A 23,931-nucleotide genomic window follows, 5' to 3' on the forward strand; every position below is an offset into this window, starting at 1 on the left:
TCTTATTGTAGGAATACAAGGATTGCAGGAGCACAAAGTGGGGAAGGGACTCTCCAAACTTCTTTGGTCAGCAAGTCACAGGCATTTTGTTTAAAGTTTTGCAGAAATTATGTTTTGACCTAATTTTTAAATTTTGTATTATATAAGGCATGAAAGCACTGCCTAGTTAAAACTTTTGAAAAATACCTAAATATTTTCTGAGAAAGTTCTGAAGACTTGTCAAGATAATGAGTTCATTAAGTAGTGCACACTTAGTCAGTTGCCTTCTTTGAGTTACTGCTTTCAGTGAATTGGGTTTGTTAAGCTATCTGTTCATGCTTTGATGTGCCATTCTTTTGACCAGAGAAGTGGTGGTTATGGGCAGTTACCTTGTAACCAAATCTAGAGCAGAAAATTGCCCTGTCATGTGTACAAAACATTTGTCTCTGTCAGTATTCCTGTAAAGTAGATCCTGTGACCTCTTTCATAATAAACCCCATTGTCTAGCATCTACAATAAAGGCCTGAAGTTCACCTTGAAATGGACTGATTTTATAGAGTGTGATCAAATACAACACTGTATTTCTGTGATAGTTCAAGACCTAACAGTGGCCTTTCTGTAACTTTTTTGCCCCCTTAAACCTGTCCACCTTGCTAGTTCCACAGCACACAACCAGTGCTGAAAGAAGAGGTTTGTCTGTATTATTGTAGCTACTGCACGCAAAAAAAATCTATTGCTTTCTCAAAAGTCTGTGCTTATGAAGCTCTGATGTAGGAATTCCTTGAGGAACACTGTCATATAATGTTAAACTTTGTAATACATTACAAAGTAAAGTATTGCCTCATGGCAATATGGTTTGAGAGTTAGAATGTGTTTTGCTAATTTCTTAAAAGGTAATGGAATTGCACTGGGTTGTTTTAACTTCTGTTCTTAGTTGGTCTCACTTCTGGTTGGCTGTGTGTTAACATCATGTTCTTTTTCCACAGAGAGGTGCTTGGAAGATCATGAGCTCATAGTTCAAGTTGAATCCACCATGGGAAGTGAAAGTAAATTTTTGTTCAGGAAGAATTACGCAAAATACGAATTTTTCAAAAATCCCATGGTGAGTCTCATTACTTGGTTGTTTACACCACAGAGGGGTGGATTGCAATAACATTGCTGGGCACTGTTATGTCTTAAACATTTATTTAAAAAAAGGCAACCAACTAACAGAATTCTTTCCAAAGAAATTTTAACCAATGTTTAAATTCCTTGTACTTTCCTCCTAGCTTAAAAACCTCAAGTGTTTTCAAAATGTTTCAAAATGTCTGTAGTTACATTGGAGAGGGACCAAGACAGGGAAATTTTCATTAGTTCAAGAAAAACAATCAGAAGCACAATTTACTTATTATTGTCAAAGTTACTTGATTCAAAGCAAATTCATCACATAATAAGCAGTATCTAAACCCTTTAATTTCTGACTGTAATCATTAATAAAGCACCAAACCCATCTGGGTGACCCCTAAAGCACTTACTCCATACAAGGAATTTCCAGTTTGTTGTTAGATATATCAAACATTGTGTCACCTATGGCTGTGCTTTACTAGTGTGCTCTGCCTTCTTTGCTGATCACAGTAGCTTGCCCTCTCTATATGCCCAGTATACCCATGCTTGAAAAGTACTGCATGCCATACCTATTCCTGAATTTTTAAGATCCTTTGAGTGTTGTAATTTTAAGGTGGTTACTGTGTAACTGCTTATCTGAGGAAGACTTTTTCACATTTTATCCAAATAATTATGTTGGAGCAGACTGTTGTCATGAACCAGTGTCAGCTGGTGCGACCCATTGAGATAGCTGAGGAAGGGTAATCCAGAGGTGGTTAGGTAAGAACAGATTTTGGGTCAGTCAGGCATCTGCGGTGCAAGAAGGAAAAAAGATACACGAGGTCATGTGTAAACTCACTGCTGAAGTAACTGTGCATGATAAATTAATTCCTTTCCTCATAGATGCAAGTGCACAGTTGCTGCATCCTCACACATGTGCTTGCATGTACATTTGTCATCTGCTGGTGCTTCTTTCAGAGTCTGTGCCTTGACTTACTCTGTGAAACATTTCTGTACATGGAGTGTTCCTAGTTTTTCACTTCTGTTGATCTCACCATCTGATAATCCACGAACATCTGAGCGTTGTACAAAAGTTTTGGTATCATAGGAGCTAGAGCATTAGTTTCATGTGGTATATTTTAATTAATAACAGAGCATGGGAGTAAAACCCAGAATGCTTGGCATTCAGTCCCAGGCTCCTGCAATCACAGAATAAATCATTCTTGTGGTGTAAGAATGCGAAGGCTCCCTATCCGTTGCATTAGCTGTTGCCATATGGCACTGTTTCTACTCAAGAGAGGCTGGTAAATGTTAGCTTTCATAACTCATTGTGCAACTTACCTGGCAGAAGGGTGATCCCTCCTCAGCCCTTCTCTTTATGCCCTAAAGACTGAAATTTATATTGCCTGAAGAGTGACAAATGTTCTAAACTGGAAATGTTTTTGTTGTGATTCATCTTGTTATAATCAGTCATTGTTTTGTTTCAGGCATTTCTGGATGTCTCCATGCTTCAAATAATGTTTAAAAACTCCAAGAATGATTTCCTGTCATTGCTGTGTATAGTAAATTCAGTGTACCAAATTATACAGGAATTTTAAAACATAGCAGATGAAAGGGGAACTGGAGGAATAAATCTGAAGTCAAGTCATTGGTGCAATAAGCAAGGAGTCACTGCATGCTCAACTTGCAGGACCATTCATCCTTATCTTCCCAAGAAAGTAGAGGCTGGTAGAGATCCCCAAAAGTCCTAGGTAGAAGAGGAAGTGAGAGGAAAATGCACTTAGGAAATGCTGCATAACAGATATTTTAAAAACCCATAATCTGTCTGCATGGGCATCTGGTGAGCAGAAGGAAGGGGAGAACTGCACTTGAAAAGCCCTAGTATTACTTTCTGTGTCAGGGGATCTCCAAATTGATTTAATAATGATAGTTCCAAAAAATTAATGACTGGAAGAAAATGTCACTAGTTCTCTGTAAGTGTTTAAATATAATGTGACTTCCAATTGTCTTCTTTTTCTGTCTAGAATTTCTTTCCCGAACAAATGGTTGCCTGGTGCCAGCAAACAAATGGCAGTATCCCACAGTCACAACTTTTGCAGGTACTGTAAATTATCTGTATGGACAAAGAAGGTGGAGGTGGCGGGGTGGGGGAGGGGGTGAGGGATGTTGAGAGGCAGGCAGGAAGGAAGAGAATTCAAAGGTGTGGAAAATAGTCAGAGAAAGACCAGTATAGTGAAATAGCATGTGGGGCTAATGTTGAAAATGCCTGACAAAGATCTTACCCAGTGGCATTGAGGTGTAAATTTAAACACAAAGTATTCATAGCTATGGTCATACATATTTGTTCCATTAATACTCAGCTTATTCTGTGGGTGTCTGGTTTAGCTACCTGTTGTTACTCGCAAACAGTCTTGGAAGGTATATTTGTAGAAAAACAAATATACATTTTATAAAAGGCAGAACAGAAGTATTCTTCTGTACTCCACATCATAGCACAGGAGAAAGTGTAAAAATGCAAGTGGATATTAGAAGACGAGTTTGAGATGATGAGAGGTTTTGCTTTTGCTTTTTGTGTCCCATGTTTGTGCCTGGCAAGAATTAACAACAAGGACCAACTTCCCCATGGTTCAGCCAACTAGCTGCCTTTTGTATAGAAAAATAATGCCCTAAGAAGTAAGTGCAAGTAGAAATTTGTACACAGTATTTGCAAAGTAATCCCATTTAAAGCTCCCCAGGTTAAATTGCAGGCATGTTTATGCATACGTGTTGGTAGAGCTGTGCACTCTGTGTGGTGGTGGCACGTGCACTGCATTTATGCTGAAGTTCTGGTGTCACTCTACAGTTTCTTACTTGCTCATAAAGGAATGGAGGTGGTGGCATAGTTAGTGGGCTTTCAAGGATGGTGCTGGACGGTGGGCTACCTCTCTGACCAGTAACTGATTCACTTAAATCTCTCAATTTTAGCACTCCAATCTAAGCCTCATAATCTATAAATCCTTTTCACTTCACTTGTTTTCTCAACCTGTGGGCATACAACTCCAAAATTAAAACAAAATTTATTAGAGAAGTACTGTGCTAAGAACATAGGACCATGATGCCTGGAAGACAGTATCATGAATAACAGGCAAATTATAGAGCAGAAGCAGAAATATATGAAGAATATAAGCATACAAGTAACTGATTTTAGATTTCTGTCATTTTGCATGTTTGCAAATATATACTGACTCTCTGTTTAAAGACAAGTTTCCACTGACTTTTGATCCAGTGCACTCATTTTGTCCCATAACCATACTGTAGTCCATTAAAATCTGATTCCACATTCACTGAGAAGAATTTAAAACATTAGCATCACTTATGTCTGGGAAACAATCAAACAAAAAAAAAATCAAGCCAATTTCTGGAATTATAAATGAAAGTCATGTGCAATGAACCAAAACTAGCATGGACTGGCATTGCCACAGACCGGTAGGAAGAGAGGTCTTCACACCTTGGACCCTTCTTCCTATAATTTAAGTGGAGATTTGAATTTGCTTGTTAATATAAGCAGTGGGACTCCCCAAAAGACAAGATGTTCTTGAAGATGGAAAAGTTTTGAGGGTACCTCATGTGGCAGCAAAAGGAAAACAGCTTCATGAGGTATGAGTTTGCTTCTGGGAAGGCTCAGAAAGGGACAGTCCTGAAGAAGCATAAGTCATGGGAGTTAACAACACAAGAGGGTGGGGGAAAGAGGGTGAACATATTCCCTCTAGTTCATTGTTTACCCATAAAAAAACCTATTTTTGTTCCAATTTTTATATTAAGTACTTCTTTTGAAAAACACACAACCATTTTTCAGAATTTCAATGGCATTTGTAATTTATTCAAGATAAACCTCCTTCAGCCTAGTAGTCATTAAGCATGTTGCAGCTGAGGCCTCTTAGAGCAATTTTGCTGGTTTTAATTACACACATGACAGGGAAGAATATTAAATATCATCTCATGATATCACATACTGCATTAAGAGCTAGTATTTTTAGTCATGACAATAGCATTAAAACCAGTGGAATCTGTTTTCCCTGGTCTTGACCTGGCTCTGACATACAGAAAATCTTGCCATCTTAGTTTACTTTTGTTTTAACTGACTGGACAAAAAGAATCTGTTCTCCTTTTGGTCTTTCCCTTTCATAGCTGACAAGTGGATTCATAGTACAAACAGCAAGAAAATTGATTGTTCTTTCCCATTCTGTTAGATGAGATAAGGAGGAGGACTGGAAAAAAATTAGGGTTTAATGGAAGTAAGAATTCTGACACAGGGTGCTGGTTTTGTTTTTGTTTCCTATGGGCATTATCCATACCAAAACACAACTTTGCAGAATTGCTGAGACATCTAGGCTAACCAGACTTAGGCATTTTTCTTCATACTGATTGAATTTATTAATTTGGCATTTAACCTAATGATCAAGTCTTCTTGTGCATTTAAAAACCTGGCCTGTTGTAATAAGGGAGCAATCGATCTGTTCTTCTTCCGTAATTAATTCTTCCTTCCTGTGATATATCAGAAATCAAATTATTTTGTATGTGGTTCCTCAACTTATGTCAAGAACTTAAATGCTTTTCAATCCTGAGGTCTGATATAATTGCTGGCACTTACTTGACTGCTCTACATTTCATTTTCAGTTAAATACTCTGTTGTCTGTTATACCTCTTGTCTTGGGACAACATGAAATCCCTAAATAGGCTCTTCCCTTTCAAAAACTTGAGGATAAAAACAGAGATTTTAGCCAATGTTTCCAAGTTAGACAATTTTCCAGAATTGCTGTGACAAGATATTATTTTAAGAATTAATAAGCTCACTTTCTCTCCCTTCAGGCCAGGTGCAAGACGAATGGGAATACAGAGAAGCAGTAGCTTTTTTGAGATTTAAGTCTTGATGCAGAGAATAGGAAGGTGTCAGTTCCAGGAGATGGCCAGGTAGACAGAATGGAGGAGCAGGAATGATGTTTTGGTCATAAACCAGATTAAACATCTAGGTCACTTTAAGCCTAGTGTGAAACTACATCTCAAGTCAGCAAAGTGATTTGCCATTTCATTCTCTGTTCTGCAAATACAGTGACGATTTTACAATTCATCCATAGGATACAATGTTCATCTACATTTTCCTCTCCAACAGAACTTTTTAAACTCCAGTAGCTGCCCTGAAATTCAAGGTTTCTTGCATGTGAAAGAGCTGGGTAGGAAATCATGGAAGAAACTGTTTATGTGCTTGAGGAGATCAGGACTTTATTGTTCTACAAAAGGAACTTCAAAGGTAAGATTAGAAAAGAAGTTGCACAGTACTAGCCTGTGAAAGCATTTTCTGCTTTTACAGTGGGTATTTTTTGCTGTTTTTTAAAAATCTCCACACAGTGTTCCCATTTTTTGTTCCACAGAAAAAGATAAGTAAGGCACGTCAAATGGCAGTCGAGCTCTGGGCTCTCAATGCATGAACATAACCATAGAGTTTCATTATGAAATAAGAACAAACCAGCCAGGCAACATCATTGTGGCCACTAAAGTTGTGCTAACCTTCAGATTTCTCTGGACCAATGTAATAGGCCAGGCCATTTTTAATGTGATGAGTTTGCATAAGTATTTTGTGAGTCTCCTGTACCAAGCACTTTCTGCTGGTAGGCTGGTATTTAAGGGGTGTGTGCCACGGCCACTTGAGGCTGCCTGGGAGAGGAGCAGTGTTCATGCACTGCCCTCTGTTGGAGGCTGAGCTTGAGAGACTGCAGAGCTTGCACATCTTCCAAAACCTTTCACTTACCTGTGCTAAATCGTGCTATTTCCCCAGGAGCCAAGACATTTGCAATTGTTGGCTGACCTAGAAGACAGCAATATCTTCTCGTTGATAGCAGGCAAGAAGCTGTACAATGCTCCTGCAGAGTATGGATTTTGTATAAAGGTAAATCTTCTCACTGAGTTCCTCCAAAGTTCCAGACAGTGTTGGTAGCCCAGAGTCACCCCAACCCCCAGCTAAATGGAATTTGTATGTAAAAACTCTGCAAGCCGTTTCTGTCACAAGGACTTGATCTTTAACATCTTTCATTTGGCAAGCATGTCCTGTGAATCTTGTCATCATGTTTTTTGTGACACTTTTAACACTTTATCTGGTGCTCCTTTGGTTTGGGAAATTTTTGTGCAAGAGCAGCTCAGAGCTGAAGCATGGTGTGCTTGTGAGATGGCCTTGGTTCACCTCAGAGATGAAAGCTTTTCCAAAGTTCACTAATCAAACAGAAGAGTTGCTGTAGACAGTAAGCACCAAAACTATATAGTAGCAAAGGATCAAGCTCTGATGGGGTGCAATTTTATCATTATTGTGGGCCAGAAGTTTGCCTTTATTAAAGAGGAAGAGTGTATTGGAAAAATTAATGTAAGAATAACCATTTGCCTTTGAAGATTTTTAAAACTGTTGTGCTGAAAGATTCACTTGGAAAGTATTTCAAAGGTTTGAAAAGTGTAATTTTCTGGAAAGAAAATAAGACTGGGAGCTGGTTTTATGACAGTAGTGAAGTAATCTCCTTCCTAGCAGCCATTCCAGAGCTAGACAGCAAGAGTTTGCATCAAAGAGACTGGCTGCAGGACACATCCTGAACTGATGGAAGCAAACTTTCAGTTACCCTCAGTTATGGAAACTTTCATCCTTCTTTTCAAAATGGGGGTTTATAAAACTTCTCACAAATTTGAAAACAAAACAAAAAGAAAAAAAAAAACAAAACAAAACAATAACAACAACAAAACCTCAAAAAACCCCAAAGAAACAAAAAAAAACCCTCCAACTACCAAACCCAACAAAACTAAGCGCCCAGGTCTGGTTCTAGCATGGCTTGAGTACCTTGTTCCTACAAACTGCTAGGACTGCAGGTTATTTCAAACCACACAATCACAGAAAACCCTGAGCTGGAGGGGACCTACAAGGATCAATGACCCCATCTTCTAAAAGTCAGGAGGCACCAACATTTGATCTTGTTGGATCCAGCTGAGAAAGTGATTTCCTTCAGAGCATGCTCAGCCTCTCCTAAGCTTTAAATTCAGTGTGGTGGGAGCTTTTTGTGGCTAGTTTTTAGACTAATACTGTACCTGCCTTTACCCTGCTTACAGTGATTCTAAGCTTACAGCGTTGTTGGTTTTCTGATGAATGTATCTGACTTCCCTCTAATACTTTAAAGCCAAACAGAGTGAGAAATGAAACTAAGGAACTGCGGTTGTTGTGTGCTGAAGACGAGCAAAGCAGGACGTGCTGGATGACTGCCTTTCGACTCCTCAAGGTAGCTAATTCTTCTACTTTTGCAAAGCTACACCTAGAGTTAAGTGGCATTGGTTATTTTGTTAATGAGAAATTACCTATATGTTCTTAAATATCATCTGCTCCAAAACAATACAGATAAGAGCAAAATGCCAAGCAGACCTATCCCACCTACGAATTTAAGCACAGGACTAAGATCTATTCCTTCACATATGAATCAAGTACAGTTTTAGTTTGGGATACAAATTTGAGATATGAGAACGAATTAAAAAACCTGCTTAACAGGGTATTTTCAAGTTATCACATAGTTAAAGAAAATATCTTTATAATGGTTAGTGGTTCTCTTTACCAGAACAGCATTCCTTTACCAATTTTTTCCATTTTTTCCCATTTTTCTATTAGAAAAGGTAACAAAAATAAGTAACCCTATATCTGGGTGAAAGTTGTTCATATCTGAATAACGCAATGAAACTTCTTCTTGATAATATGATAGGAGGCTTCACTGCTTTTTGAAACAAAATCTGGATGGAGGGAACTGAGGAGAAAGCTGACTATTTGGTGCCCTTTGAAGGGGGGAACTTCCTGATCTTCATAGGAAAATGTGCATAAATTCTGGTTTGGTTCTAAGTCTTTTTCTGAATGTTCTGCTTTGAAAACTGCTGTGTTTTTCTCTCCACCTTACTATGTCCTATGTACTGAAAACAAAAGACTTTGTTTTTAAGACACACCAAAAGATGATTAAAGATGTACAGTCAGCGAAAATTAAGGCTTTGCCCCAAGGCTGTGTCCATAACGCTCCTTTTTATTCACCATCTCATTTAACCTTCCATAGTCCTGTATTACCCTGTTTGGAAATGGCATAAGCTGTTTCAGTTAGAACATTCAGTAAGCAATGTTGCTCTCCTTCTCCACTGTGCCTCTAAGGAAGGCACTGAGTAGCTGTTTACCTATTCTAGCTACAAGTGTTGCTAAAATTCATCATGTTCAACCAAGGGCATGACTGGAATTCAATCATCTTATTTTTTTTAAGATAAGTACCAAGTGATAGTGAAATTTATTGAAAGAGCTAGTGAATTAGAAAGGTTCTTATTTTTTATCACTGTGAAAACTGAGTTTGAATGTCTTGTGCAGAATTTCTTTAAGTTCTAGTGGGTGAAAAGGAGGGAATTAATATGTGTGTTCTGATCTCAATGAAAGCTTGTGTTCTACAAGGAAAACATGATTGTAGCTGAGAGTGGCAAAAATAACCTGTGTATATCACTCAAGCTTGTATTTTTTTAAATAAAACTTTTTGTGCATATTTACTCTTTGCCACCTGCCAATCACTGTTACTCAATACAAATGGCTTTGGGACCCTGGTCTAGTATAAAAGTGGTATTAAGAAATCACTACAGTTTTTTTTCCTAGGGCATATATTTGAATAATAATGTCCTTGTGTTTCTGTTGGCAGTATGGAATGCTACTGTATCAGAATTACAGAATTCCCCAGCAGCGAAAAGCCATGCTTCCACACTTTTCCACTCCAGTAGTAAGTGATGAACTTTACCTCACTGATCTATGATGTTGGAAAAAATACATTTGCTTTTGCATTTTAAAAGTGGAAAATTTTATGCTATAAAATGTAAATTCAGCATTGTGTAGCAAATCAATGTAAAGTTCATGTTTTGCATGACTACAGTTTTTGTGGTTGGCTCTCCATTATCTTAGGCTTACATGATCCACATGATTGAAAAATCTTGGCTACGTCACGCTCTTTGAGATGTACGGCACAGAGAGACATCTGGCTGTCTCTGCAGAAGCCAGCTTAGGTCTGGCAAAACTAACACGTAGATTTCCTAAAATATGTTGGGCCAAGAGCTGACTGTTAACTACCTAAAAGGGAAGAGCCTATATTTGGATCCCAACTGGCCCTGAAAATGACTGGAATATAGTAATAGGGCAAGTGGGCAACTTGAGCAAACAGATTTTATTCTGAGCCTTTGAATCGTCTCCCTCCCCTACAGTTGAAAAAACATCTATTTTTGTGTCTGTGAACCTTTTGAAAGGAGAAAAAAATGAGATGTATTTTCTGTGCTGTTGAAGGAGGACTTTGGATAGTGTTCTGAAACCAAAACAGTTTGAAGTGAAACTCTCAAGCTGGTTTTTCCTTTCCCTGTTTTTTGAAACAAGTGAAAATTCCTTTTCAGAGAAGTGTATCTGAAAACTCACTAGTAGCAATGGATTTTTCGGGGCAAATAGGAAGAGTTATTGAAAATCCTGCTGAAGCACAGAGTGCTGCCTTGGAAGAAGGACATGCTTGGAGGGTAGCTATCTTCTCTTCTTTTCTATTTTTGCAATCAGTAAGTGTCTGTTGAGAGCCAAAACACAGAGTGTGCTATGATGTTAGTTCAGTGCTGGTCACAGTATAGCTTAGCTCCGACCTGAAGCAATCACACTGCAAGCATGCAGATCTGAAAGTCAATATCCATCTTTAGCAAAACTGTCACATTCACAACAACCTTCTACCACTGCTTCTCTGTCCCCCTAGTGTCCAGAGGAAAGTTGAGGGGGAAAGCAGACCCACCAGAACTTTACTGCCAGTTTGCAAAACCAGTCTCTGAGGAGGAATATGTCAAATTAAATGCTTCCCCACATGGAAGAGGCTGGGGCTCTGACTAATGGCTTGCTCCCAGTAAGTTTAATTGCAGAATATACAAGAGGCAGGACCTCTTGCAATGAAAACTGATGTAACTTGTTTATAGTGTCTTGTGGACAGACAGCTGCAGTACAAGTTTTCCCACATGCTCGTCTTTTAGGGAAAAGGAGTCATTACTGAAGCATTAGCTGGTGCTTTATGTACGGGAGGGAAATACTGCTTGATTTACTGAGTGCCTGGTGTTTTGCCTGAGCAGAAACATATCAGTCTTTACTTTTTTTTCTGTCTTTTTTTTCCTTTTCTTTTTTTAAGATACTGAGCTTTCATCATTAACATCTGGCTCGCGTTTTAAGCCAATTGAAATGAGCTGCTGCTTGTAGATTAGCCCCCTTCAAAGTTGCATTTCTTTTTCTCATCCTTGCATTAAATTCTGCCCAGCCCCCAGTTTCCTGTAAATTTAATCTATATTGCATGTGCACTAATTCTCTTCTCCCGAGACGTTAGTGTGGATTTAACGGTAATTCATTTTCTCTATAGAAACGTAGCACAAGAATGAACATCTTGGGTAGCCAAAGTCCACTCCATCCTTCCACACTGAGTACAGGTAAATTCTGATGGTTTGTAACCATAGTATCAGAGGTCTCTGTGGGTAAAGAAAAGGTACATTTCATACAGACGACACAGAGTGCAGCCATACAGTACGAATGCCTTGATGTCAAATACAATCCTTATCAGTAGCTCCTGTGTCATTAACGTGCCTACCCATGCAGGTACCGTAGAAGGAACTTGTTTTCCTTTGATGGCCCACTCAAACTTTTCTTTAGGACTAGTCTTTTGAAACTCATATTTTGTAAAAATAGACACTCCATAAGTATTTTCATTTAAAATAATCCAGCAGTTAATTTGCCATTTTGGACAAGGAAAGTCAATGAGTAATCTTTTAATCTTTAAAGAGTAGAAATGAGAGTTTTCAAAGTGGAATTTGTTCCATAATAACTGAAAAACGTAAAATATGCAAGTCCTCAACATTTCTTTGAAACTGTAAATTTATTAAAGCAACAGGAAATTTCATATTAATATCCTAGACTTCTTGGAGGAAACACAGCTATTTTCTCTTGCTATTCTGTTAACAGAATTTTAAAATACCATTTGAAGAACAAAACAATAAAGATAAAAATATTGGGGACTAACGTGACTCTTGAAAGCACCATCTAAATTGCATTTCTGTATTTGAGATTTAGAGAACTCATTAGTTCATACATTGAGTTCTAAGGAATGTTAGTCCTAGTGTGTTCAAGAAGCTATGAGAAGGCAGTATTATAAGAGACTTCTCTCTTTTACCTAATTGTGTATCTGCAAATTGGAAAATACATGGAGATATGATGCCTCTCTACTTGGTATATTAAGTAGATGCATTTTTTTATATTGATTCTTTTTTATATAGGTTGATGGAAGATACTTTATATTCTGTAAGAGATCTATACCCACTTTTAAAATGTTTAAATAATTAGTATGTGAAAAAAATGGTTGCATGTGTAACTGTTTTTAACCATCCTCTCCCTCTTTTTCCTCTCACCTCCAGTTATTCATAGGACACAGCACTGGTTTCACGGCAGAATCTCTAGAGAAGAATCTCACAGGATTATTAAGCAACAAGGGCTTGTAGATGGGTAGGTATTCTTGTTGCACAGCATTTATGATCTGACAGTAAGCTTTATAGATGAGAGCACAACTTATGATGTAACAGTTTACAGGTTTATAGCATTTCTGAGTAATCTGATTGTTGAGTAGTCCCGTTATAACCTGCCTGGATTCCAAAAAGTCAGAGTGTGTGCTTGTAGGAATGGATCCTAACTTTTAATTTGAAAAGTAAAATCTTAAAATACACTTAATTATCTTTCTTTTTTTTCCAGCAGAGATAGTCAAGTTTTAGATTATAGAATTTGAAGTTAGTTAATTCTTGTAATATGCGTTGAGGAGATATTTTTCAGGCAAAGCTGTACCTAACCATTTGCCAACAAATTTATAATCAGCCATCCGTGCTCTTCTGCATGAATCAGAGCAGCTTAATGGTGCTTGCTCACTATTTCTGTTCTAGAGCAAAGAAATGAAAGTACCTGTTCTAGCACTCTCTTAAATGTCTGTGGTCGTTATTTAAGTATTTTCTGAGCATCTCTGTTTTGATTATTTATATGGAGTTACGGTTATTGCTTGAATTGCATTCAGCATTGTTGATTTGTAGGATGGGGAAGGCATGGTTGCCTTTGGTTCACTGTCTTCATTGCTCTCAGGGTTAAGGTAGAAACATCCATGTTGGCTTCACAGGAGACTGAAGTTCAAATCTTTCCTTCAGCATTTTCTGATTCAGAAGCAACACTAATCTTTCTGAAGACTAAAATATATCAAGGAAGTAGAAATTGCTAGTGCATATACATATATATATTCATCAAGCAGTGTTTGCTTATTTTGGGGGGGTTTTGTCTAGTCTAAGGCTAGACAGGGGGTTTTAGCTAAGCAGGTTGAACAGAGAAGAGAAGCTGAGAGCACTGCTGAGAGCACTGCTGACTTTTTGTGTTTCTGGTTTTCTCACACTATAATCTTGGGCTCATTTTGTTTTGTTGCCTTGGGAATCTGGTGGCCCATCCTTCTTGAGGCCTTTTTAAACATGTTCATGTGTTTGATGCTGTGTTAAATTTGTGCTGAATCAGCTTACTCACTGTGGAATGTAAAAACTGGTTAGTTTAGCCATAGTAAGGTCCACCAGCAGTGAAAAAAGAACCAGGTTACTTATGTGCTCTGAGATCTAAGGATCATGATTTTCAGGGTGGAAAACTCCTGCCTATGTTTTCCTGCTCTGTGTGTTCTTGAACAAAAGGAGGTAGAAAGTTAAGTCTCCTGATGGTTCATGGAAGAGGCTCAACACTGTATACAAGCAACTGATGCTGCTATCTTGGATATCTCTGGAAGTTCTTGCTGGGGATGCATTTCTCGTAGCCATTGTTTGTGTGGAAGCTGGTTGCTTGCCAGAGGTTGAGTAAACAGTTGCAGCATCAGTTGTGCAGACCTTTGCTGTGTGCCACCAGCTTAGGATACCATGCATGATAAGAAACAGCTAGATGAAAAATAATTGAGAGATACCTGCATGAACTGCAGCAACCACAGGGCAGGTATGGTCTTTCTCCCTCACATGGATGCTAATTTATAAAGGCTTTTGTCCCTTTTCCACACATTTGGTCTTCCTAGGATTACAATGGAACGTTCAAATACAATGCATGGTTTCTGAGAGTGGCAAGACATGCCTGTCCCTTACTACTGAACTCACTGGTTATGATGGAGGATTTTTCTGGTACTGACATTTCTCAATGAGTTCTGAGGAACTAGAGTAAAATCTTTTGGGTTCTTAAGACTACAAGTAGTTCTTTCAACTGCACCTTGGAAAAGTGTGTTCCTTGCTTAGTGGTCAGCAATTAAGAGGCCTGCCCCAGTCCTGTGCTCAGCCATCTCTCAAAATCCACTTGTGCTTCCTGCTATAAGCCTTCTGCCAAAGGTACATTCTTTTTTCCTGTGGCATGGAGAGGATCTGCTTCCTTAGTTCATATCAAAGGGAGGAAACACAGGGTTTTTTATCTAGCTTTTTTCCTCCGCTTCCCAGTATGGATGTTACATAAAGTCTGTTTGGGGTAGGACTTCAGTTTTGTAGGTTAACTTAAAAGTGACAGCTATATGGTGTATGGTATTGGTAGCTGTACACCTAGTGTACATTTTTTTCCACATGCTGAGGGGAAAATACTGTGACTGTTCTAGAGGAAAAATCAGTGTGTGTTTTCCCCATCTTGATAATTTGGAAGCTACTTAACTGGTAAATAATTTTAAGAAAGTATTGACCTGTTTCTGTGCAATTGCAGCCATTTAACCTACACATAATTTTGCTGACACTGGATTTCTGTGAACTGATGAAAGATATTGTAGTGGGAACAGATTCCCATATATTACTTTCCCATCTACAGAAATTCATATTTTCTCTGGAATTAAATGATAGCATTTTCTTCGTGAGAGTACCTATCATTAATAGAAAGCTGAGTTAGAGAGAACCTTAAAAAAAAACCTCATAAATACATTCTTAGGGGAAGAACTACCATCATGTATCTTGCACTTCGTGTTTATTCATCTGTTAATGTTGCATAGCCATGGTATAATAATAGAAAGCAAATTGCCAGTTACAGAATCACCTCTTAATGCCACTAAAGAAGAGTTCGGCAGTGGCACAATATTGCTTAGTGGTTCTGATTATTTAAGAACAAACAGATGGGGGTATTCAATTTGTTCTTAAAAATGTTCTCTCCTAGATTATTTCTTCTCCGGGACAGCCAAAGCAATCCAAAGGCATTTGTACTTACGTTATGCCATCATCAAAAAATAAAGCATTTTCAAATCTTGCCGGTAAGTAGATTATTTTTGATACTGATGAAAAAAAACCCAGAATTTTAAACCGTTAAGCTTTTGCCAACGTCTGAGGAGATCTCTTATTAATTAGTGATGTAACTAACAAGGATGTTTCCATTAGCAAATATATAAGTGGATATTCTTTAGAATATTCTTTAATCAATCCAATGTCTGATTAAAATTATTGGTTAACATTGCTGGAAAACTGTTGTAAGTCACTACATTACACAAGTCTGTGTAATGCACAGAACTTGTTCTCTGTGACTGTCAGAGACAACAGCAGCTGTTGTCTCCCTTCTCTCTTAAGGGAGAATAACTTTGGGAAACTTTAAAAAGTTTTATTCTGGAGGTTATCCAATAATGTTGAGCTTCAAATAACATTACACAGAGATGTTGGAAAACAATTTGATTTTTATCTTGATCCAAAAAAGTGTGAAAAATTTAAGATTATATAGACCTTTTCATTGTTCCAAACCCTTTTCTATGGTTTAGCTGGCCAATTTTACAAAAAGTTAACAAATCCTTTTAGGGTATTTTTGTTTTATCTAATGAATGCCAGTGCTGTCTGTACAACTTTCAATTACTCTGCCCACAAGTTTCCACTTTCATAAGCAAAATGTTACAAGTTGGGTTAAGGTATGTTTTTTATAGCCCTGTGCATGGTTTCATAAAGAACTGCAGACACTGTGTCGTTTATGCAACTGAGTGCCAACCGAGTGTCCGTCATTTATTTATGTCACACACTGGTGGTACTCTCTAAGTTTTTCCACTTGTGTCTCTCTTCATGTGCAGCCTAACTTGAAAAGGATATTTTGTTTTCCTAGTGTGAAGATGATGGACAGATATTTTTCAGTCTGGATGATGGGAACACCAAATTCAGTGATCTAATCCAGCTTGTTGAATTCTATCAACTAAACAAAGGAGTCTTGCCCTGCAAACTCAAACACCACTGCATCCGAGTGGCCTTATGACCTCAAATCTGATTCTTGCTGAAGACTGGATTTGATAGAAGAGTAATTGTAAGAGAACGTTGACACTGGGGAATTGGCAGATTTGTAAGTTGGTTAAAAAAATAAATATTATGCACCTTGGGACTCTGAAAGGGATGGATTCGACAGGTGCCAACAGACCAAGATTGCTGGTTTGTCTAACACCTAAGAGTGATTGCTGCTGAGTGTCCCAGCATCCCAAAAACGGGGGGAGGGTCTGTAAAACAATGAGTAAATTTGAAACAAAACTGGAAACTATCTTGGCTGGGCCACTTAACAGGAACAAGTGTGAAGAGAAATCTTTGAAAAGAACTCTTGCCCTGGAATAATCTTGACAATTAAGACTAGTGTGTTTACTTTTTGTATTGATCACTTTTTTTGCACTCCTACTTTGTTTCGGATATTGTATGCAGCCTATATTAGGAGCTGATGTGGCTTTTAAAATTCATGCAGGAGTTGGGTATTAATCTGCACCCTAAAATGTATGGAATGCTTCAGCCTAAAAGGATCTAGAAGAAAATCAAGAAGTGTGTGTGTGCGCGCGCGTATGTCTCAGTACTTCTCTGGAGACCTGAGGTTCAATGATCTGCCGATGTCTTTGAAGAAGCAATGAGGATACAATTCTAAAAGAACATACCACCAATATACGTACTCTTAAAACTGTTGACTTGTAGCATTATGGCTGTAGTACGTTGATGGCATATTAGTGGCATCCAGTCATGCAGAGACTGTATTAGATTCTATGCACAAACTTTTATTATTGGAGTGGTGGTTTGTTTTTTACAGCCTTTTGACTGTTTTCCTGAGGAAACTTACTGTTACTAAATAGAGTAGGACCGAATGACTACACTTGTATTTGAAACCACCATTTTTTGTGAGAAGATTCTTCTGCAGGTAGTCTTAGTATGACAAAATAAAAAAAAAAAATTAAAACCAGTGTTTTTAGCTTTATAGCTCCTTGAATTTTCAGACTGTTTCAAAGAGCTCTTTCAATAGAGTAAAGCTACAGTGACACAACGCTCTCCTGGGGATAGGGCATAAGAAGAACTGAACCCCTTCTGCTTCTTGTAAGGCAATGAAAGTTTACATGGTGAGAAGGAACATGCTGGGAATAGAAACAGATTTGATTGTGAAGTAACTGCTGGCAATATCATCCGTTGAGGTAACTGGTGATCCCTGTGTCATGTGTGCTACTGCACACCAGTACCTGTGGCAGACAAGCATGTATCTTGCTCTGGTTCTGGTTTGTCATCAGAACTACTTTATTGTCAATGTTTAATTCTTTAATGTTTACTCAATAATTCTTTCTGATGATAAATCAGTATTAAAGTCAGACAAGTCCCACATTGATCCTGCAGTTGCAACCAGCCATTCCTTCAGCAACTGTCTGAAATGAAATAACTTCCCGGTGCTTGGTGCCATGAGCCACAGTGAAAAGTATTCCACCCTGGGACCTTGCAGAGTGTAGTGGAGAATGGAGCATTTGTAAAATGGTAAATTATCTACAAAGGCTAGTTAATCCTTAATATTTGCCACTGGGTTTGAAATCCTAGCCATCTGAAAGGGTAAAGAAGGAAAACCAATCCTACACTTTTAGGTCTTCATGTAGTGTTAAGAATAGCTTAAGACAAACCATAACCTGCCTGAGTCGTCCATATCAGCTTAAACTATGTCAATGGTATAGAAACACTGTATTTTAGTTTACAGAACACATTTAGTATTTTTTTCCATTTAATGTCTAGATACTAAAAATGAAGAAACTTGATTTTGTTTTTAGTAGAAGCCGTTTTTGTTTTGTTTTGTTTTGCTTTTTTTAATTGTACATAGTGAAATGAGTGTTCCTGCTTTCTAGACAATGTATTTTAAAACCTTGAAATTAAGCTAACTTAAGTCTGACTTCACTTTGCATGCTTCTATTTGGCCCCTATTAGGAGAAAAAAGATACTTGTTATTGACTACATTACCAGTTTAATAAGACCATTTATGCTGTAGTTTTAAGTTTTTCTGTTTACATAGCTTAGTGACAACCATGCATTTTTCCCAGTAGGCAGATAGTATTTGCAGTGTTTCATATTTATAAAAAAAAAAAACTTTGCATCTTATTTAAATTGAGAATAAAAGTTTGACTATGAACCATGATTTTTGTATGTAGATGGTTGACTTAGTATTTTGTACTCTTCCCAGCTAAAGTGAGCTGTTTTGAGAAAGTGACCACCTTCAAAGTGGCAACAATCTTACTTAAGCAGATCACTGCTTTGTCTTCTTTCTGCTGGAAAACAGTCAATGCCACCTTAGTTTTCCAACAGATTCAGCTGGCTGCCAGCTCAGATACCAAGGACTGAAGGACATTTGACTCTTATTTTTGTATTTAAATGACATGAATGTAAAGGGGATGCTCAGGGTTGTTTTGGAGCCTGTTGAATTTTTATCTTTTTGCCTGTGATTTTATTTTCTAAATAAATACTTCATGTAGCAATCTTGAATATGTTGAGAAGGAAAATGCCAAACCATTTTGGTAATGAGGTTACTAGTTAAGTTATGTTACGATAGGTGTTAAAGTACAAAAAACTTTTTATTTGTTAATTAATCTTGAAGAAACACGTGCCTCAGTTTAGATGTTTTGTCTTATCTTTTCTGCACTAAATACCTGACAGTTTGACCAATCAATGCACCTTTCCAGTGGCAAGACTTGCTTATCGTAAATTATATTGTCACAATGCAAGATTTAGTGACTGTAAAATGGAATAAAGTTTAAAGTTTCAGGGAATGCAAAAGGTATTAACTTAAGAGACAAAACCTTTATTCAATATGCTTTGCTTCATACTGTAAATAGCTTTTTGGCTTGTGAACCTAATTGTAATCTTTCAGGTATTTTTGTACAAATAAGGGACTGATATTCTGTTTCTTGTAATTAGAAATAAACGTTAATACAATGCTATTCATTTTATATTGGAATGAATGTCGTCCTTTGGATATATCAGTACACTGTGTATCTCTTGCCTCAATTCAGGTTAATTGAGTAAGTCATGTTAAATAGCTTTTAAGAAGTTTGAAGAGGAGAACACAATCCCCAAGATACCTTTATTCTGGCTGTTGTCTTTAATATTCCTACTAGGATAGACTGCATTTTATTTAGCAAAGAACTTCTTCACTCCTTTTGTTTGAGAAAAATTACTGGGGATATTCTGCTATGATATTTACAGTATTCATTTGGGAAGGCTGCTAGAATCATATCAGGAGAACACACTATGACCAACTTTCAGGTCATAAAGTTATAACTCATTGAAAATGCACACTCTGCATAAAACACTTTATTGGTCTGATAGCTGTTGGATCAGAAAACTTCTCAGTAGTACTTCCAGAAAGCAGTTGTTTAGCCCAGTAGTTCTTGTATTTGAGTGGTCTGTCAGAATTTGGGTGGAAAAGCATCATCTGCACAAAACACATCTTTACATAAAAATTCCAGGGGAGGTGAAGGAGTGGGGTGAAGGGATTGGTGGTTCTTTAGGCACGTAGAAAAACAGAAGGTTGGGAATATTTCACTTTTATTTTTTTGGACGCAATCCTCACCTGTTTCCTCCTTGTTAATCCACAGAAGCCATCAAATGCATTCTGCTCTGGCTTCTGCATGTTATGCCTCCATATTGCACTACAGCATGAGTTAATTAATATGTTAGCATGATGAAAATCATTCATCAGCACATAGAGGCAGCGTACTTCCTTTGGATTTTGATATTCCTCAAGTTTTTTTTCTATCTGGGCATGCATGTTAAAATGCTTAGAATTCACTATCCTGCATGCAGTAGCTTACTTTTTTCACTAAGTTTAAAGGGACTGCAGATGCCTATTTCCTGCTTGGCCAGAGGAGTTGAAACATTGAAACTGACTCCCACTATGATCATTAAAAGTCAGAGACAATAATTTTACACAAATCTGTTTAAAAAATACCCAAATAAACGAAAAATAAAAATCAAAACCAAAACCCCACCTTACCTTATTGTATTTATTGCATTTGAAACAGACAAGAAGATGGCATTAACAAAAACAACATGGTAAGAAGATCTCAGCAAGCCTGCCCCATGGCAAGGTACTGCTGCCAGCATGTTTGTCCAAACTGCCCACCTCTGTGGTAGATGCAAAATAATACCTGTGAAATCTGGCCCTTGGCATTAGCAGTGGGTGCTTGGGCTATCAGAATATCACCAGTACAAAGTTAGTCTGGACCAGAAGTGGGTCTGTGTTACAGATTTTAATTACTTGCCTGATAGGTTTGTGCTTCTTTTCATTAGTTGCAGAACAACAGACATGATCAGATATCTGATCCCACATTAAGCATTCTAGCATGAAGTTCACCAGGCAAAACAGCTTAAACACATTTGGACCTGTGAATAAATTCCTATCAGACTCATGTTTTACAACATGTGGCTGCAGGACTTTCATCCTGATATAAAGCCTTAAATTAGGATTCCTTTAACACTAAATTGTTGCTTCAGTCTGTACCTGCAAAACCAGATGAGAAAAACATCACCAGATGAGCCACTTCCCTTCAAGTTGAACTTTTGGTCTTTGTTATTGCTAATTTAGTAATGCTTTAATCTGGTTTGTCAATGTCCAGTCTGTAGACTGCTTTGTGTCTCAGACATTGTTTTTCTGACATCTTGGAAATTTCAGTAACAATGTCAGCAGATGGAGGGAAAAGATACCTTACTCTGAAATATCCACGCTGCCTTCATTTGGATTGCTTCTGCATCCTAAATCCTAAGTCTTCCCTCCTTGACTTAAAAGACAATTTAATTAGTATTTGAAAATCCAACATAACCACAATTATGTCCAAGGCCTATATGATTTTCATTAGATATTGTGGTTAGGCACATCTGAGATTTGAAAATGAATTTGTTTATGTAACACACATTGCAAACCCTTAGCCCAAAGCCAATTCTGTTCTAATTGCTTGTCAGTTTGCACAGATACCAGCAGATGTTTTAGCAAGAAACACAGGTTCACACAGGACACTAAGTTGTGATTAACAGGCTCTTACAGCACTTGTTAGTTGCCCAGGTTTGTTATGCTTTTCTATAATTGTCTTTTGCCATCCCTTGGCTGCAAGATCCTGGTGCCACAACTAAGGAATAGGAAGGTGCAATTGCAAACATCTGCTGGCCCTGAGCAAAAATACAGCCTGGCTTTATGGGCCCTGAATGTCAGCTTGGCTGTGCTCAGAGGTACAACTTCTCAGAGCTCAGAAGAGACACAGGGAGGGAAGTGGAAGGGAGAAAATAATTACTCCTGGGCAGTATTGTCCAAGGGCTGTTTGGGTGTGACTAGGAGCACAGAGAAGACAGTGATGTGATGCCCTGAGTGCTGCACACCGCTCCCTAAGAGTCAGTTTCTCCGTCAGTTTCTCCTTCTTCCCCCAAACTTGTGAAGACACTTCTGCATAGAGACTCCCATCGTATTTGCCCTTTGAAACATTCTCCAGAGGTGTTAGAACTGGCATCTCACATTACCAAGGAGAGAAACAGCAGTGGAATTTGTGTTCTCTACAGCCTGTCCATTCTCCAAAACAGCCTGTCCAACTGCCATTGAAGAAGAAAGGAAGGTGGGGAATGCTAGTATGGTTCTGCCAAGGACGATGATGATTAAAGCAAATGGCTAAGCACAGTCCTGAAAGTGTACAATATCATTGCTCCACAAAGAACCCTAGGCACATCCTATTTTAAAATTATTTAATTATTTAGACCTTTTCATTATTTGATTTCCTTCATAATACTTCTCTTTGCTGCTGAATTTGAGCATGATAATAATGTGCTCTGTGTCACTCTTACCAACTCCTAGTTTTCAAAAGGTTGCTACAGCACTCTCCGAATCAAAAACTATTATAGAAATAAACCAAGCTTTGAGGATTGGAGCTTACTGAAAAGTAACTCCACAACATATCTAGTTATGAAATAATGTAAATTGGTAATTATAGAATTGGTGGATAGAAGACTTATTTGTTTTGTTTTGTTTTTTTCACTAGATAGTAAGGTTTGTGAAAACAGCTGGCTGAACAAGGGTGAAAGTCATTGAAGGCTCACAAAGTTTGCCTCAAAATACTTAAAATTAATTGCTGTAACAAGCATTTGACCTGCTCTAGAAAACAGACTGCTTCAGAGAAGCGCATGTACCTGGGAAGGGATTGCATCCTCTCTCCCTAAACGTATAAGACAACAGGAACTCCAGTGACAGCAGAAAAAGAGACTTAGGATGCAGTACAAATGGAAGACCAAACGTGAATGTCAGAGGAAAAATCAAAGATATAATAAAACAGTTCAGTGAGCTAGTGTAATAGATTTATAGATAAACATAGGCAGCTGAGCAGAAACAAAGCAGTTATGTTATTTTTTGATACATAAGTCGCCTGAAGTATGCAGAGGACCAGTTCAGGAAAACCAGAAGTATTTCTTAATAAACTGCTCATACAATCTCTTGTATTGTCCACCACAAAATGTAGCACATGGCAAAAGTTCACATGGCTTCACAAAGGGCTTCTATCACATTATGATAGAGAAAACTCAGCTGATGGATAATAACTACAAAAACCTTTTTCTCTGAAAGTCCATTGGTCATATGTCACCAAGTGGCAGGAGTAGTCTTCCGGGGAATGAAACATTACTTAACAGCACATATGTAAGTACATCTTTCCTGCATGTCCACTAAGACAAGGGCTAGAGGTACCTTTTATCTGATCCAGTAATGTGCCCACATGAGGGCTGGCTCATACAGAAGTAGCAACTGAAGGCAGCACTTAAGACCTGAGGAACAACCGAGAAAACCTGCTCTACAGTCAACTGGAGGCTCCCTTTGACTGAATTAAGGCTGACCTTAGTGAAACAGTCATGTAAGTATGGAATTTTCTTCCTACCACCCCACCCCAGGAAGTGATACCTGCAACAGCTTTCCTGTCCTTGTGCACCTTCCTCTGTTCCAGCCTGCCACTGGCAGGGTTTGCTGCGGGTGTGCGGGCTGCCACAGCACAGCTGAGTCCAGCAGGGTTCTGAAGTTGCTCAAGAGTAGTGTCTGGCTTCATTCAGCCTCAAAATTGGGTCATAATTGATCAGGACTGAGCTTTCGAGGTGTACTCTAAAATGAGTACTAAACAGAGAATAGGTGCTACTCCCTTTCCAGTCAGAAATTAGTATACTATAAGTTGCATGTAAATAGGTATCCCTGGGCATTTTTGTTCAGCGGTGCACAGGGACATGTTGTAAAGGGTTCTCCTAGGTAAAACGCATGTTTTCCTTATACCATTGACATCTGGGGAACAGAAGGGGGTGTGCACCTGCTCAAGCCAGGTGATTTTTCTTGCCGAAAGCTACGGTGCAGCTGGAGGGAGAGTGCTGTGCTGGGGTGGGGAGGCCAGGAGTGGGGGACACATTGGGAGCTGCCCAGGCTCTCCCAAGCCACCCACTGCTGTTCATGCAGTCAGAGAATGGAAGGAGTAAATCACAGAATTTTTAGGGTTGGAAGGGATCTCTGGAGATCATCCAGTCCAACCC

At 38.3% G+C, this 23,931-nt stretch overlaps 1 protein-coding gene across 7 annotated transcripts in view; it reads left to right on the forward strand.

Annotated features, from left to right (window-relative positions):
• Window positions 1-19,331, forward strand: part of GRB10 (growth factor receptor bound protein 10) — a 148,527-nt gene extending 129,196 nt beyond the window's left edge. For 6 of the 7 annotated variants that reach the window (XM_041411773.1, XM_041411774.1, XM_041411775.1 and 3 more), the window contains 11 exons: window positions 966-1,081; window positions 3,087-3,161; window positions 6,212-6,349; window positions 6,875-6,985; window positions 8,250-8,348; window positions 9,777-9,854; window positions 10,513-10,665; window positions 11,499-11,565; window positions 12,544-12,631; window positions 15,308-15,401; window positions 16,229-19,331. In XM_041411773.1, the coding sequence (XP_041267707.1) occupies window positions 966-1,081; window positions 3,087-3,161; window positions 6,212-6,349; window positions 6,875-6,985; window positions 8,250-8,348; window positions 9,777-9,854; window positions 10,513-10,665; window positions 11,499-11,565; window positions 12,544-12,631; window positions 15,308-15,401; window positions 16,229-16,375 (1,166 nt within the window). In that variant the 3' untranslated portion in view covers window positions 16,376-19,331. The remainder of the gene's footprint in view (window positions 1-965; window positions 1,082-3,086; window positions 3,162-6,211; window positions 6,350-6,874; window positions 6,986-8,249; window positions 8,349-9,776; window positions 9,855-10,512; window positions 10,666-11,498; window positions 11,566-12,543; window positions 12,632-15,307; window positions 15,402-16,228) is intronic. The other variant, XM_041411776.1, reaches the window with a different exon arrangement.
• The last annotated feature ends 4,600 nt before the right edge of the window (window positions 19,332-23,931 follow it).

Source organism: Onychostruthus taczanowskii, unplaced genomic scaffold (genome assembly GCF_017590055.1).
Source record: "Onychostruthus taczanowskii isolate IOZ18803 unplaced genomic scaffold, ASM1759005v1 scaffold37, whole genome shotgun sequence".
Classification (NCBI taxonomy): domain Eukaryota; kingdom Metazoa; phylum Chordata; class Aves; order Passeriformes; family Passeridae; genus Onychostruthus; species Onychostruthus taczanowskii.